The sequence below is a fragment of the Botryllus schlosseri genome, chromosome 11, assembly GCF_051294905.1.
Source record: "Botryllus schlosseri isolate E-star chromosome 11, Bs_hap1, whole genome shotgun sequence".
Taxonomy (NCBI): domain Eukaryota; kingdom Metazoa; phylum Chordata; class Ascidiacea; order Stolidobranchia; family Styelidae; genus Botryllus; species Botryllus schlosseri.
Window position 1 is genome coordinate 3,503,799 of NC_137246.1, and position 15,105 is coordinate 3,518,903.

The 15,105-nt window shown below is 40.0% G+C and overlaps 1 protein-coding gene across 7 annotated transcripts in view; it reads left to right on the top strand.

The window, feature by feature from the left end:
* Positions 1-2,420: 2,420 nt before the first annotated feature.
* LOC145449852 (spectrin alpha chain, non-erythrocytic 1-like) overlaps positions 2,421-15,105 on the top strand; it is a 51,296-nt gene continuing 38,611 nt past the window's right edge. For all 7 annotated transcript variants that reach the window (XM_080328282.1, XM_080328285.1, XM_080328284.1 and 4 more), the window contains exons 1-12: positions 2,421-2,572; positions 3,581-3,736; positions 3,849-3,974; positions 5,610-5,750; positions 5,830-5,970; positions 7,652-7,794; positions 10,156-10,300; positions 11,252-11,407; positions 12,260-12,388; positions 12,452-12,630; positions 13,491-13,647; positions 14,258-14,449. In XM_080328282.1, coding sequence (XP_080184408.1) covers positions 2,483-2,572; positions 3,581-3,736; positions 3,849-3,974; positions 5,610-5,750; positions 5,830-5,970; positions 7,652-7,794; positions 10,156-10,300; positions 11,252-11,407; positions 12,260-12,388; positions 12,452-12,630; positions 13,491-13,647; positions 14,258-14,449 — 1,755 coding nt within the window. In that variant the 5' untranslated portion in view covers positions 2,421-2,482. The remainder of the gene's footprint in view (positions 2,573-3,580; positions 3,737-3,848; positions 3,975-5,609; positions 5,751-5,829; positions 5,971-7,651; positions 7,795-10,155; positions 10,301-11,251; positions 11,408-12,259; positions 12,389-12,451; positions 12,631-13,490; positions 13,648-14,257; positions 14,450-15,105) is intronic.

The window sequence follows — 15,105 nt, forward strand, 5'->3', positions numbered from 1 at the left end:
CGATACAATGAAAAGACAGGAAGGTGTCGAAGCGACAAGGAGCAGTCTATGGAATCTGACACCCACCTTGGCCTAGGCGATATAAAGAGGAGGCATGCACACTGAATGAAAGTAAAGAAGATAGTATAGAAAAAGAAAGCGACAATAAATAGGGCGGCATGTCATGGGAAGCGAGATCGATAGGTCAGTCGTGGTCCGGTAATCTTGAGGATGGACTGTCCAGACCTGATATCTGCGCACTATTTGTATTCGGACATGCTCCGGAGCTGATATCTGCGCACCAAAAGAGCCCAGGTATGGTCCAGACCTGATATCTGCCCACTATTTGTATTCGGACATGATCCGGAGCTGATATCTGCGCACCAAAAGAATCCAAGTATGGTCCAGACCTGATATCTGCGCACTATTTGTATTCGGACATGCTCCGGAGCTGATATCTGCGCACCAAAAGAGCCCAGGTATGGTCCAGACCTGATATCTGCGCACTATTTGTATCCGCACATGCTCCAGAGCTGATATCTGCGCACAAAATTCCCCGAGGCATGGTCCGGACCTGATATCGCGCACTCAATCGACCTAGACATGCTTAAGACGTGATATCTGCGCTCTAAACGAAGCGTGACCTTTATATGACCTCGATGTCTGCGGTTTTTGGTGATATCTGCGATATCTGAGTATATCCACAATGATATCTGCGATATCTGCGATATCTGAGTATATCCACAGTAGTGATATCTGCGATATCTGCGATACCTGCGATATCTGCGATATCTGAGTATATCCACGGGGCCATGGAGAAGGGAGATGCTATTTGGGGGATGGGGCTCCAGCGTCGTGGGTGAAAATGTGGTGCATGAGATGCGATTTATAATATAGTAGATACATTTCAGCGGGGTGTAAATTTGGCAGTGATAATATCCGATAAGTAATATGTAGCGGTAGCGTAATCATTCTATGTATTGCTACTATATTCTGCAGGGTTCGATATGGCAGTTGATCAATTCCGTAGCAATCTATTTAGGGAACAGACTGTTGAATTGGTTGAGTTGGGTCTGTTTTGATTTGTACTTTTGTATCAATATTGTTCAGTCACGATTATAAATATGCGATAAGTTCGTCTGTTCTCTGTTCTTCCACGTATATCAGTTATGATTTGCAATTTGACTTTGAATTCTGTTGGAAACGGATTTATCACGCATCTTATGTATGCTGCACCCTTACGCCTGTATACGTGCTGTGTGTGTGTTGTCTACTGCGAAAGAATTTCTCCATGATAAATATCTGTTGTATTTATTTGAAGAGATTCTTGGAGGTACGGAACTTCAATATACAATTGATTAGCTGACGATTCGATTAACCCTGACGAGTGTCAGCCGAAAATATTCGGGTTTATTTCAATATGAATATACTATTCAAATTTATTTATTGATTGTGTCATATAGGTAGGTTTTATGCTGGTGTACCATTTAGGTTCTCATTTAATGATGATAATTGAACTGAATACGGAACATGAACATAGGCCTAGTGAACACTACGACTCGGACTCGAGCTTAGCCCGATGCTCCCTGACTTGGACTCGGACTTGACTCGGTGGTGAATTGAAAATACTCGGCGTGACTCGAGTCAAAACTATATAGGTCAAATTGACTTGTAATCAGAGTTGCAACCACGTCACAATTAAGTTTCTGAGTCACAAGTCAATCTCACTTTTACAGTTTTGACTCGAGTCAAGTCCAGTCATTTTCAAATCATCACAGAGTATGTCCGAGTCCAAGTCAGTGAGTAGAGGGTCGAGTCCGAGTCATAGTGTTGTGACTCGAGTCCGAGTCCAAGTCATCATGCTCACTGTTCAGTTTTGAGTTTGATCCGCTTCTTTCAACTCTGCTCGAGTGGCTCGCAATCGTAATAGCGTAATTCTCCTCAGTCCTAACAGTTTCTGGCCCTATTTTCCAATTATCAGGACTGATAGACGAAATATCAACAATTTTATGACTTTACCATTCTTCAGAGTGTCTTGACCGTCCTAGTCTCGAGTCAAATGACTTGGTTCGAGTCGTGCACAATGACTCGAGTACAAGTCGAGTCAATCCACAAATTGACTCGAGTCGAGTCATTTAACGCATTTGAAACAAATGACTCGAGACAAGTCGAGTCGCTAGAAATCGTAACTCAAGTCATGATTCGAGTCGTTCCAACCCTCATAACCTTGTGATTTGGTTACCTTACATACAACCCTAGATTTTGGATATTCTTGGTGGTACAAAATCATATTAGTCTTGTTGCAATCAACTCTAATGCTATCAGCTTCTGTTATCGAATTTTTACGCACCGGCAAGGATATGATCTGACAGTTAACAACTTCCTTCAGTCGTGATGACAAATTTGTTGTAGCGGACCGGTGCCAATTGCATCCTCACAAACACGACATTCACAGTCTCTTATACAGACAACTGTATCATATTGTAAACACAACTGATAGAATATGAGTACGTCAACTGCAGTTAATGTTGTTCCATTGGAGACTGCCAGCGACATAGCGGAGAGAAGAAACGATGTATTGTCACAATATCAGGTGAGTGGCTCTGCAGATTGATTGACGTATCGAAGATATATATTGACTGACATTCTTCACAACATGAGATATATTGGTATACAGTAGACATGTGGCTGCGATCATCTTGTCGTGAAGGAATATCTTCTGTAGAAAGAACAATGAGGACTGAATCGTTTACTGATTTATCCAAGTCTACCAGTAGTTTATTTATTTATTTTTGATATCAATTCCTCTATGCACTTGTTCCTATGCTCCTTATAATAAAAGTTATTTAGCACAAGGCTTCTTAGTACCTGTATTTGTTGTGAGTTTATCATATAATATCTCTCATTTGCACAATGTGACATTTACTCCTAGCCATTTAGGGCCATTTATCATTTGTCGCTGTGCAATCTAAGTAGCTTATGTCCATTTTTCAAATTGTGAGAAAATCAAGTTTTTTGGGCCATATTTAGGCCATTGTTACGTTTGCTACATTGTTTCAAAGTTGAACATGTCTAAGATCTGTCCGGAAGGAAACGGAAGCTTTACTAGAGCTTAATTCTCTCAAATGTATATAATGGACATATCGTCGCAGTGGTATCAAAGTGACTTATGTCCATTTTACACATTTTGAGAAAATTGTCTTTACGTAAAGTTTTCATCTTCTTTCAGCCATTCATCGGCCCTGATTAACTTTGAATTAATGAGACGGACCGTGAATTAACGAGAATAACCGTGGCCAAGATATGGCCGAAAAAACTTGAATATTTTTTAAAAACTTGATTTTTGAAAATTGAACGTATGCTACTTTTATTCCACAGCGCGACTGCGGACCGCTTTTTGAAATTAATTTTCGGAATTTTTTCACTCCACCCTAAAATGCAATGCAATCAGAGAATGGCGGAGACTTGAAACCTCATGACTTGATCACAACTCCGCTCCTAGCCCATCCGGGCCATTCTCATCCTTGTGTTATCAATGTTTGTTGTGCCAGTATATAATTATAATTCTGATAAAAATTCCACGCTATCTGTATTCCATTAGGCTTTCAAAGATGCTCTGGCATTGAGACGCCAGCAACTACAGGACGTCCTTGAGCTGCAAAACTTTCGACGAGACGCGAATGAGTTGGAAAAATGGATTGGCGAGAAGATGGCGATTGTCAACGATGAGAACTGGAAGGACTTGACCAATTTAGAGGTGCCAAATTACTGAAAAATTTGTTCAATTACCAAGAGTTCAATTTTATTTCTAAATTTCCCTTTTTATGATATATGAAGGCTTTAGTCTCTAAATTTTTCATGTTCTCCAGAATCGGTTGCAAAAACACGCCGCGCTCGAAGCGGAAATCAACGCGAATGCAGGAGCTTTGAAGAAGCTAGACGACGCTGGGCAGGAGATGATCGAAAAGGATCATTTTGGAAAAGACAGCGTAACTGTAAGTTTTTCTTGTCCGCGACATTTTTTTACTTTGGAAATGTGTTGGTGTTACGTTGTTCAAGCCTGTTTTAATAAGCTTATAACATTTATAGTAGTTTAGGCGCACTGTTTTCAAGCAGACTTATACAAACTACCTTTTGTATGAGTAGTTCTAGTTCAAGTTGCGTATTCTGAAATATGAGTAGTTCTAGTTCTAGTTGTGGATTTTGAAAAGGGAGTAGTTCTAGTTGCCTATTTTAGAAAAATTTGTTGCCGAAAAACTGTAAAATATTTTTGGCTCAATCGTGATGCCGGGATTCTGTTGTGTGATGTTCTTGCAGTCATTGCTAGCTCAGTGCCGTCACTACTAACAATGTCGTGGCCAGGTTGTGTTTTTTTTTGGTCGAAACTCAAACTTGTAAGGATGTTTATGCGGAAAGTCGGCCCGACAAAATGAAATTAACAAGTTGCTTTGAAATTGAATCTAGTTTGTTGTGTTTTAGTTAGTTAGTGGCGTATTTTTAAAGATTTCTAGTTCTACTTGCGACTTCTGAGAAGTGAGTAATTCTAGTTGCGAATTTTGAACATCGGATAGTTTGTATAAATCTGTTTTTAAAACATAAACGTATTTCTGCAAGCTTCAACACTGAATGATGTGAAGCTAAAGTATGACAGATGCAGTCGCTGATAGCACATGCTTGGTGTCTGGGTAGTTTGGAATGATTCATATCTGCCTTGTGTCTGATGACGCATTTCAAGATCATTTCAGAGTGTTTCAAGTGGCATTGAGTGCATGGGTGTTACTCCCAGCCGTGCTCTCAATGTAGTGCGGGTTACACTACTGAATAATTAACGATTTTGAAGTATCAGTTCGATGGTGCATAGAATCCCAACAACCAAGTCTGGATCACTGATAGTGCAACCTTGAGGTGCAGTCCAAAAGCCAAATACCAATGATGATTTGATTTTTTATTGACACTTCAAACATCAATGGCGTTAAAGCACTTTGCAGCCAAAAACTGTTACCTGTTACCTGTGAATTTAGAACTAGAAAGGTAATGACAATCATTATTATGAAACCGATGTATCAATATTGTATTAATAAGTTTGAAAATTAATGTTTCACTGAAATTGAGTGTGGATTGTGATATATGTTATTTGATGAATTCGGCATGTTGAATTTGGGCACATGATGAATTAGGTACCGTATCAGAACTACAATAACTATTATTATTATTGAAGCGATGCATCAATACTGTATTAAAAAATTTGAATGTGAATGTTTCACTTTAATATGAGCGACTGAGCGTGAATTGTGAAATTCGGCCCTTGGTGTATTAGGTATCTTGAGTTTAGCACTTGGTGCATATCATATGGTATGTATTTATTTATTCGGATTAGGGTTAAGGTTAGATTTAGGTTTAGGCTAGGATTAGTGGCAGCCAAGTGACGAATTCACCAAGCACAGAATTCACACTCCTGCGATTAGAGGCTCAGGCCGATATCACTTAATTAGTTTCAATTTCAAGTACCTCGACATCTCACCTTACCACTCTTTCTGGCTCGGCCTGTATCTGCATATCATGATAAGACATTTCTGTTCTCTTGTATTTCATTTTACCAATTTACTCGAAATTCCGCCTTCGTGCCGCAGGATCGCTTGGAGGAGCTTCACAAGCTTTGGGACGAATTGCTCGCGGCCTCAAAGTATCAAGGTGAAAGACTCAGACAAATGCGTGCACTCGTTGATTACATTCGGGAATGCGACGAAGTCTTATCTTGGATTAAAGACAAGGTCGGCACCTTTTCAAAGCTGCATTTGCTAGATTGATTTGCCATACATTTCCAATTAATATAAATGATTTCACTTTAAGGAAGCGGTAATTGCGTCCGGAGAAGAAGGCAAAGATGTGGAGCACGTGCAGATGTTGCAGCGTAAATTCGACGAGCTTCAAGCGGAAATCGTTGCTCAAAGCGACAGAGTCAAAGAAGTCAACGAAACTGCGGACCGTATGGTGAGTGGAACAGAGTTGGATCAATTGTAATTTGTAATTGTAATTGAGTGTAATTAATTACATTTTTCAATGTAATTGTAATGTAATTGTAATTGAAGCATTATTATTTTGTGTAATTGTAATTGTAATTGTAATTTGACAAAAATTTTGCTCAATTACAATTTCAATTACATTAAATTGCTATTGAGACCTGACAAGCACAACATAAAACAATTGACTTATAATGCATTCTCTTTAAATGTCGACAAGGAATTTGTTGGATCCATTCGCGGAAGCCCTTGACTGCGCCCTTGCGGGCGATGTTTTATTTTTTATTTTTACCGCTATGCTGGCCTCGGCTGCCATTGTATACAATTTTTAGATTACTAACCAACGGATGGATTCGCAACACGTGGCTCACGATTGAATACGCCGAGAAGCGAACTGCTGAGCCGGCTAAAAGCAGCAGAATTAATATTCCCATAGCTGGCGATCCAAGCGTCGAAATTTGATACGTATGGTCCTAATCGAAAGCTAGTGTCGCACTGATTCCGTAATAAAAGTATATTTCCAGGCAATGGTGCCATCCCAAAATAGTCGTGAAAGTCTGGGAATCGGCATTGTTCTGAAAAATCGCTGCGCGTAATTGGTAATTGTTGTGGTCATGCTGCTGCAGCGCTCTCACTTTTCAGAACAGTCGGCCTTAAACGGCTATTTTGGAGCAGTTACATTGCCCTGACGAGATTTTATTTTGTATTTTCGGAATTAGTTCATCAATAGCTTACGATAAAGACCAGATGCATCAAATTTGGACGCATGGATCGCCAGCTCTAGGACTACAAAGTTTGCTGCTTTTAGCCGGCTCTGCAGTATGTTTGTCAGTGCATTCCTCCTTGACTCACATCTTGCGCATCTATCAGTGGGTTGGCAATCTACAATACGATTTCAGATCACGATGCTGCATCGTTATTTCGTCTGGCCAACTAACCAGACCACTGGATATTGTATAACGTCTTATCTGACAAAGCTCGGTTTTGTTTTCACTCCTCATCCTAATTCCTACGTCCCTCGATAAAAATAATATTATTTCTTTAATTATATACTATAGACGCAAATCCAACACGTGCATATATTATAATACTTTTTCAACGACATACTGCACCCTATCCGTAATCCTAACCCATAGGAAATTAAGTAAATAACATTTTAAATTTCCAATTACGTGAGCCATAATTACCGAGCATTCAAAACACGCTTATATTACGCCACAATGACATCTCACATAGCATACTATGTACGCACATAAACGCATTTATTACTACACAATCTGAACTAGACTTGAATTGTTGTTAAATACGACGCTACGGTTGAATTTATGATTATAAAATTACATGTTCAAAAGCAGCAATTGTAATTGTAATTGTAATGTAATTGAAGCATGCAAGGAGTAATTGTAATTGTAATTGTAATTTGATATTTTTAGCATGGAGTAATTGTAATTGTAATGTAATTGAAACATTCATGAAAGTAATTGTAATTGTAATTGTAATTGAACTGAAATAATGTAATTGATCCAACTCTGGAGTGGAATACCGAGTACTGACGCGTCCTAATCATTTTGAACATCTGATCCAATAATCGACATCTTCTGCTTCGGATCGAGCGCAAAGCTACTCCATTTCATCTTCCGAAATCGATACAGGTTGAGGAGGAAAATCACCCTGAAGCGGACGCAATCTGCGAAAAGCAGAAAGAAGTCGCCGACTCGTGGGACCATTTAAACGAGTTGGCAAAGGAGAAGAGTGATAACCTGTCGGCGGACGCTGAAGTTCAAAAATTCAAAAGGTTTGTGGGTTTCTGACTGATGCTCGTGTAACCATGGGCCAGTAACCAGTGTCATGGTCAAAAGAATCTAACATTACTGTTTCAATGAGGTTATGTGGCCAGATATGTACCAACTTCTGGATATTCAAATGCTAGCTAGAATTAAAGCTACTCACTTACAACTAGAACTTACGACCTTTAAAAATCCACAATTATCTAACTACCTCGCAACTACAACTAGAACTAACGACCTTTTAATAATCCACAATTATCTAACTAAAACACAGCTAACTTTATTCAATTCTCAATTTCTATTGAGCTATGAAATATTGAAGATATAACATTCGACTTTGAAATGGGAGGGTTTCCGACCGTCAAAGTTCATCCCTAGCTACTATTAGTTGTAATGACTGTGAGCTAGCAATTGCTGTAAGGACATCACACAATAGAACTCTGGTTTCACGGATAACGATAATACATGTTTACTAGTTGTTCGACAACCAAGTTTTCTTTAAATACGCGACTAGAACTAGAATCTGGAATTACAACTAAAACTAAATAAACCAGTAGTTAATTGACCACAATGACTTAGATTGATAGTGTGTCCATTAGGGTTGTCCAAAATTTGGAAAATCTTACAAATCCCCCGTTGTAATGTCTTATTCTATAGATTATTGATAAAAATCGACACTGAGCCTGAAAGAAGCTCACAAGAAGGCCATTAAGATTTCGTGCAAAGCGTTTGAAAGTAGCTGCCGAAGAACGGGCGTGTCACCGACCATAGAACGGCGAGAAGACTAGTAATCACGAAACCACGGCTCTTGATTGGCTAATCGGCTATGCTTCAATGACCACGACAGCAGCAGCTTGCTGATTAGGTGATCAAGGAGTATGCTACCGGCGGCGATTCTGAAAGCGCATTGTATGTAGGCTGACAGATAATGATTTATGATTGATTCAGGGTATGTTGAGGTACGAAATACATGATGAACAAACAACAGCTGCTTCACAAAAACGTCTAAAGCATGACTGCTTTATTGAGAAGGAAGCCGCCGTAGCCTATGCCTTGTTTTCAACGAGGGAAAGCATAGGCGCTTATGCAAGTGGCGACGGATTCCTAGTTTCAGAAAGGATATATAAGTATTGAATACATATATAAAGCTTAGCAATGACACTCTAATTTGTGTGATCTTATTGAGCTCAGGTTGTAGTACATAGTTGAAGTTTTGAAAGCTCTAAGAATCGGCTGAATCAGCGGGTTATGTTGGGCACTTGTCAGATGCTTCCATCAAACTGTATTCACTTGCAAGTGTTGTCAAAGTCCTTGATGATAACGCAGAAAAGAGGTGTAAAACTGAGCACAGACTATGCTTGATATGATATACAAACTATGCTGGTTACTGTGCACTATGCAGCATTGTCTTGTCTGTGTTTACCTTTACACCCCTTTTCTGCGCGATTATTAAGGACTTTGACATAACATATCCAGCATAGTATGTGCTCACCTTTACACCTCTTTTCTGCGTTATCATCAAGGACTTTGACAACAGTTGCAAGTGAATACAGTTTGATGCAAGCATCTGACAAAGCATAACCCGCTGATTCAGCCGATCCTTAGAGCTTTCAAAACTAAAACTATGTACTACAACCTGAGCCCAATAAGATCACACAAATTATAGTGTCATTGTTAAGCTTTATATTTGTATTCAATAATGATATATCCTTTCTGAAACAAGGAATCCGTCGCCACTTGCATAAGTGCCTATGCTTTCCCTCGTTGAAAACAAGGCATATAGGCTACGGCGGTTTCCTTCACAATAAAGCGGTCATGCTTTGGACGTTTTTGTGAAGCAGCTGTTGTTTGTTCATCATGTATTTCGTACCTCAACATACCCTGAATCAATCCTAAATCGTTATCTGTCAGCCTACATGCAATGCGCTTTCAGAATCGCCGCCGGTAGCAGACTCCTTGATCACCTAATCTGCAAGCTGCTGCTGTCGTGGTCATTGAAGCATTGCCGATAAGCCAATCAAGAGCCGTGGTTTCGTGACTACTAGTCTTCTCGCCGTTCTATGGTCGGTGGCACGCCCGTTCTTCGGCAGCTACTTTCAAACGCTTTGCACGAAATCTTAACGGCCTTCCTGTGAGCTTCTTTTAGGCTCAGTGTCGTTTTTTATCAATAATCTATAGAATAAGACATTACAACTGAGGATTTGTAAGATTTTCCGAATTTTGGACAACCCTAGTGTCCATGTCTGACTGAGGCATAACCATAATTGAACAATGTTATTGCCAGTTTTGTCTGGTGACCTAATCAGTTTCTCTTTACTTTATGCTTTCAATGTTTTGCAACTTCTGAAAATTTTTTGTGTTCCTCGTAGGGATGTGGAAGAAACGATCGGCAGAATGAACGAAAAGGAAAAAGTACTTCTGTCGAACGACGTGGGGCACGACGTTCCCTCCGTGCAAGCTCTGCAAAGAAGACATGAAGGCGTGGAGAGAGATTTGGCAGCTTTGGAAAAGAAGGTATGTAATCTTGTTCCAATTGACGCAGAAGTATACCACATAGGTGGTGTTTGCCATGAAATATTCAACGGCATTGATTAAGAAACGAACTGCCCTATCCGGTACCATTGCTTATTGTACGGTTTGAATCCTTTTGGAAAGTAATGTGTGTTTGAACTTGACTGGGATGCGCTGAAAAATGGTCTGCGACTGTTACGAACAGGTTTAATTTCTCAATAAAAGTACTTAAATATGTGACTGGCGGTACTAAATTTGAATATTGATTTCGGGACTACATTCATTGCAGTAGGCCCCTTTTGTGTGCCCCTCGAGTTTATGTCACAATAAGAAGCCGTAACTCTAGATAAGGGCAACACGAAAATTGTTCGAGGTTATAAATCAGACTGCAATTATTGCCGTCGTGAAAGCAATATTCAATAAAAGTGGTATTCACCTTTCCTCAAATGATGGATTAAAATTTAGTAGTTGATGATACCGATTTACCGATTTATGATGAATAGCATTTTTTATGTAGCCTACTGTTCGAGTATCTTCGCCGTACGGCACAATCTTTCGATCAATATTGACACAAGACATCAGTGCTGATGCGTCACTTATTTGCTTAAACCTCTACCGACACCGTACAATTGTAACATGCGTCCAGAATATCTTGGAAATTGGTTTATATCCATCCGATAACCTTGGACCTATTACCGGCCTGTGTCTGTAAATAGTTTCTATTGATGACATTTCCACAACCGATTGTTATCTCAGATGTCAGAGCTACAATTTGAGTGAGATTTGCCAGGCCCAGTGTGTTGTTATATTCCTGAAAATTTCTATATTCATCAGTGCAATTTCCAAATCATTTGTATTCCTGGTAATGGCGAAAGTTTCGTGTAATTTTGTTTAATCATTGGGAATTTTTCCAATTCTATCGTGGCAAAAACCTGTCCACCGTCCGCGTTTCAGGTCGCCGAGCTCCAGGCCGAGGCCGACAGACTGGAAGACGAACACGACGATCTGTCTGTGGAAAAGGAGAAGGACGCCGTCAACGAACACTGGGAACGTGTCACCGACGCAGCCAAGAAAAGGAAGAAGGATTTGGACGAGAGTTACGATCTACAGGTTTGCTCGTCGGGAGACCGTTTTCACTAAAACTTTTGGATCGAATCGAAATAGGCCGACTCTGACCATGATGGAACTAAAATAGCACAATTTGACTCTGACAGTACTTTCTGTAATTTGCTATCCAAATCAACTTGTTATTTCAACACAAATACCTGGTGGTCCCCGTTTTTGCTATGCTATGCATGACTCATCGAATATCTCCATGATATCTATTTTGAAAGGTAGGTATCTGAGATGAAGTAGCTTCAGTAAGATTAACATACTCATACTCATGAATGCTATGACACAACCAATTCTGAGACTCTTGGAGGCACAAAACTTCAATATGCAATTGAATAGTATATTCATATTGAAATAAACATGAATATTTTCAGCTGTCACCCTTCAGGGGTAGTTGTCAGCACTAATATATCTACAGTCGCAGTTTTATGCCTGTGACATCATTATTGGTGATAACACTTGATAGACGCTCTCTTGATAGACGCTCTTCTTTTTAATTCTTTACTAGTTGCTGATAATTACCCCTGACAAGTGTCGGCCGAAAATATTTGGGTTTATTTCAATATGGATACATTATTCAATTGTACACCAAGTTGGTCTTACATGCAGTATGTTTAAATTATTGTCATTGAAACAAAATCCCGACTTGTGATCTACTTCGAAAGCGGCTTCGACCAGGGTAAAATTTTCGAAAATTGAAGCTTAGAGAAATTGAAATACTTGGAGCGAAATTGAGGTAATATTTATTGACGAGATTCACGGCTTTCGGCATCACTTACGTGTATTGCGAGTCGTAGCTTGACATCCCGTATCGCTACTTGAGATTGGCAGTAAATTACACTTCTTCAGAAATTTCTGGCGGAATGCCGCGACCTGGTCCAGTGGAGCGAAGACATGGAAGACCGGATGCTGGCTAGCGACCTGGTCCACGACGTAGTCGGCGCCGAGGCTTTGCTGGACAAGCACCAAGAGTACAAGGTTCGTTTCCCTGAAAACTATGTTGCCGACATGTCTTAAACCTGCCGTTTCCTCGACGTTCAGGGAGAAATCGGTGCTCACGAGGGAGGTTTCAATCAGACGATTGCGTTTGGCGAGCGTTTGATCGACGAGGGGCACCCTGCTTCGTTGCCAATCGGACGAGAAAGGAAAAGCTCTGGCAGTTCATCCTCGAGCTCATCAAGCTCCTCCTCATCTGATGACGAGCGGGAAAAATCAGCAGCGTACGTTTGATATTAGGGCTGAACAAAATCGAGTACCTCAGTGATTCGATCCTGAATCAAGTATTAGGGTGTGAGTTGAGTATTCCAGTATAAATTATTATGATGTCATAGTAGAATGGATGATGTAGAAAATTCAAATACGGCAGGGTTGTAATGACTCGAGTCACGATTTTCTAATGACTCGACTTGGCTCGAGTCATTTTCTCAAAATACGGAAATGACTCGACTTTGACTTGAGTCATCACGCATGACTCGAACCAAGTCATATGACTCGAGAGTCAGGCGTTGAAGACCGACATTTCATTGTAATTTCGGAGAATAGTAAAGTAATCACATTATTGGGATTTTGTTTATTAGTCCTGATACCTGAAAATGCGACCAACAGGAAACTAAGTGGTCAACACAATGACTTGGACTCGGACTTATGACTCGGACTCGACCCTCATCTCAATGACTTGGACTCGGACTTGACTCGGTGGTGAATTGAAAAAGACTCGACTTGACTCGAGTCAAAACTATGACTCGGAGCCTTGTGACTTGATTACAAACCTGAAGTACGGACCTTAATGTGAACGCAAAGCAGATAGTGGCCAGTTCTACGTCACATAAAGATCAATTAATATCGTCCACATACTTATGAAAACGTACTCTGTTTGATATGAACTGAACTTGGTTTTTGTTCATAATGTAATTTTATTTTATAGCTTTCGCGAATTCAGTGATTTTAATCTAATTTGAAAAAACAAAAAGAACTAGCTACACTTCTAAGTCTAATCTGATTTGGAAAAGATTGAAATTTTCAAGTTGTCCATTTTTACTTGGCATTGCTATGGTCATACATCAATCCCCAATATTTGCAGGCCCGCTCTCATACCGGTAAGACTCAACGAAGTGAAGGAGAGACGTCGAGAAGTGCTGCGCGTCTGGGAAGAGAGACAGTCGCTATTCGACCAATGCCTACATCTTGCGCTCTTCAACAGAGACGCGGATAACGCCGAGGCCTGGTTGACGGCTCAGGTGGGTTGGAGAGACTATTATTTGCTATGCAAGACTGTAATAGTGACAGTGGTCTTCAAATATACCAGTGTAGATAGAGTACAGTAATGCTTTACTAGAAGTTGGCGAGATGGAGTATCGAGCTTTAAGTCTAGCTTTTGAGTACCATTCGCAATGTCATACATTGTAAGACTAAATTTTAAATACAAACCGACTATGCAAAATAGTTATTGCTATGCTACATATTAGAATACTGTAAGAACGCCAACAGATGATTCACGAATCCATGAAGTTAAAATGATCATTCATGTTGATAAAATAGTTCTTTGTCATTTGGATTTTTTGGTGTTTGTAAAATCAAGGTATTATACTGCTCGACTGGAATAATAATTGTTACTTGACCAAGACTACACAGTTCTTGAATCGTTGCTTTATTTGAATAATTTACTCGAGCCTATATGGGAGTAGACACTTTTGAAGGAGGCAAAACCACAAGGAGAACGCACAAGTGCTTTGTACAATATCCATGTAGGTAGTGTAGCTGGAAACTACGCGACTGTGCCTGAAAATTCTCCAAATATGCTTTCTGACAGATTTTCTCCCACGATTTATCATCAATTTCTCGTTGCAGGAGTCTCTGTTGAAAGAAAACGACCTCGGCGACTCGCTGGACTCCGTTCAGGCGTTGCTAAGGAAACACGACGACCTCATCAAATCTGCAGACGCTCAAGAAGAGAAGATTCGAGCTGTTGACGAGCACGCCACAAAGCTGATTGACGCCGGGCATTATGATGCTGATGAAATCGGAGCCAGACGGGACATCGTAAGTAGCGCTCGACCGAAATTCAAAAATGACTTTTTTCTCAAATTGTACTGGCTACTTGATAAAATTGTTAGGTTACCGAATTTAAGCCTACACACCAAATTTGGTTCAATTCCAGCCAGTGGAAGCGGTGTTATTGCCGTCGAAAAATTTGGATTATCAATAAAATAGTATTCACGGTGACCAATTCTTTAATTATTTGTTATAAGTGTGCCCACTGTAAATACTGTTTTATTCAAATCCCAATTTTTCGACGGCATTAACTTCGCTTCCACTGGTTGGAACTGAACCAAATTTGGTGAACATCGTGTCCATACACAACCTAACACTTTCACGGGGTGAAAAGAAAATTTTGAAATTTTTGTTTAGTTATTATTATATAAGAAATTGAAACTTTCTTCTGTTGCAGTGCGGCTACTGGCTGGAATTGAACCAAATATGGTGTGTAGGCTTAAAGTAGGTAACCTAACAATTTTATCAAGTAGCCAGTACAGTTTGAGAGAGAAAAGTCATTTTTGAACACCCCTAATGAGCAGGGGGGTTTAGTGATGGAGCCCCTTAGGCTTGGCCTACTTCCGAGGCTTGCTTCCGCTATTTACTCGAGCGGGTCTGTTTTTTACTACGTCCTCTTCTGCTTGACAAGATTTTAGGCAAAG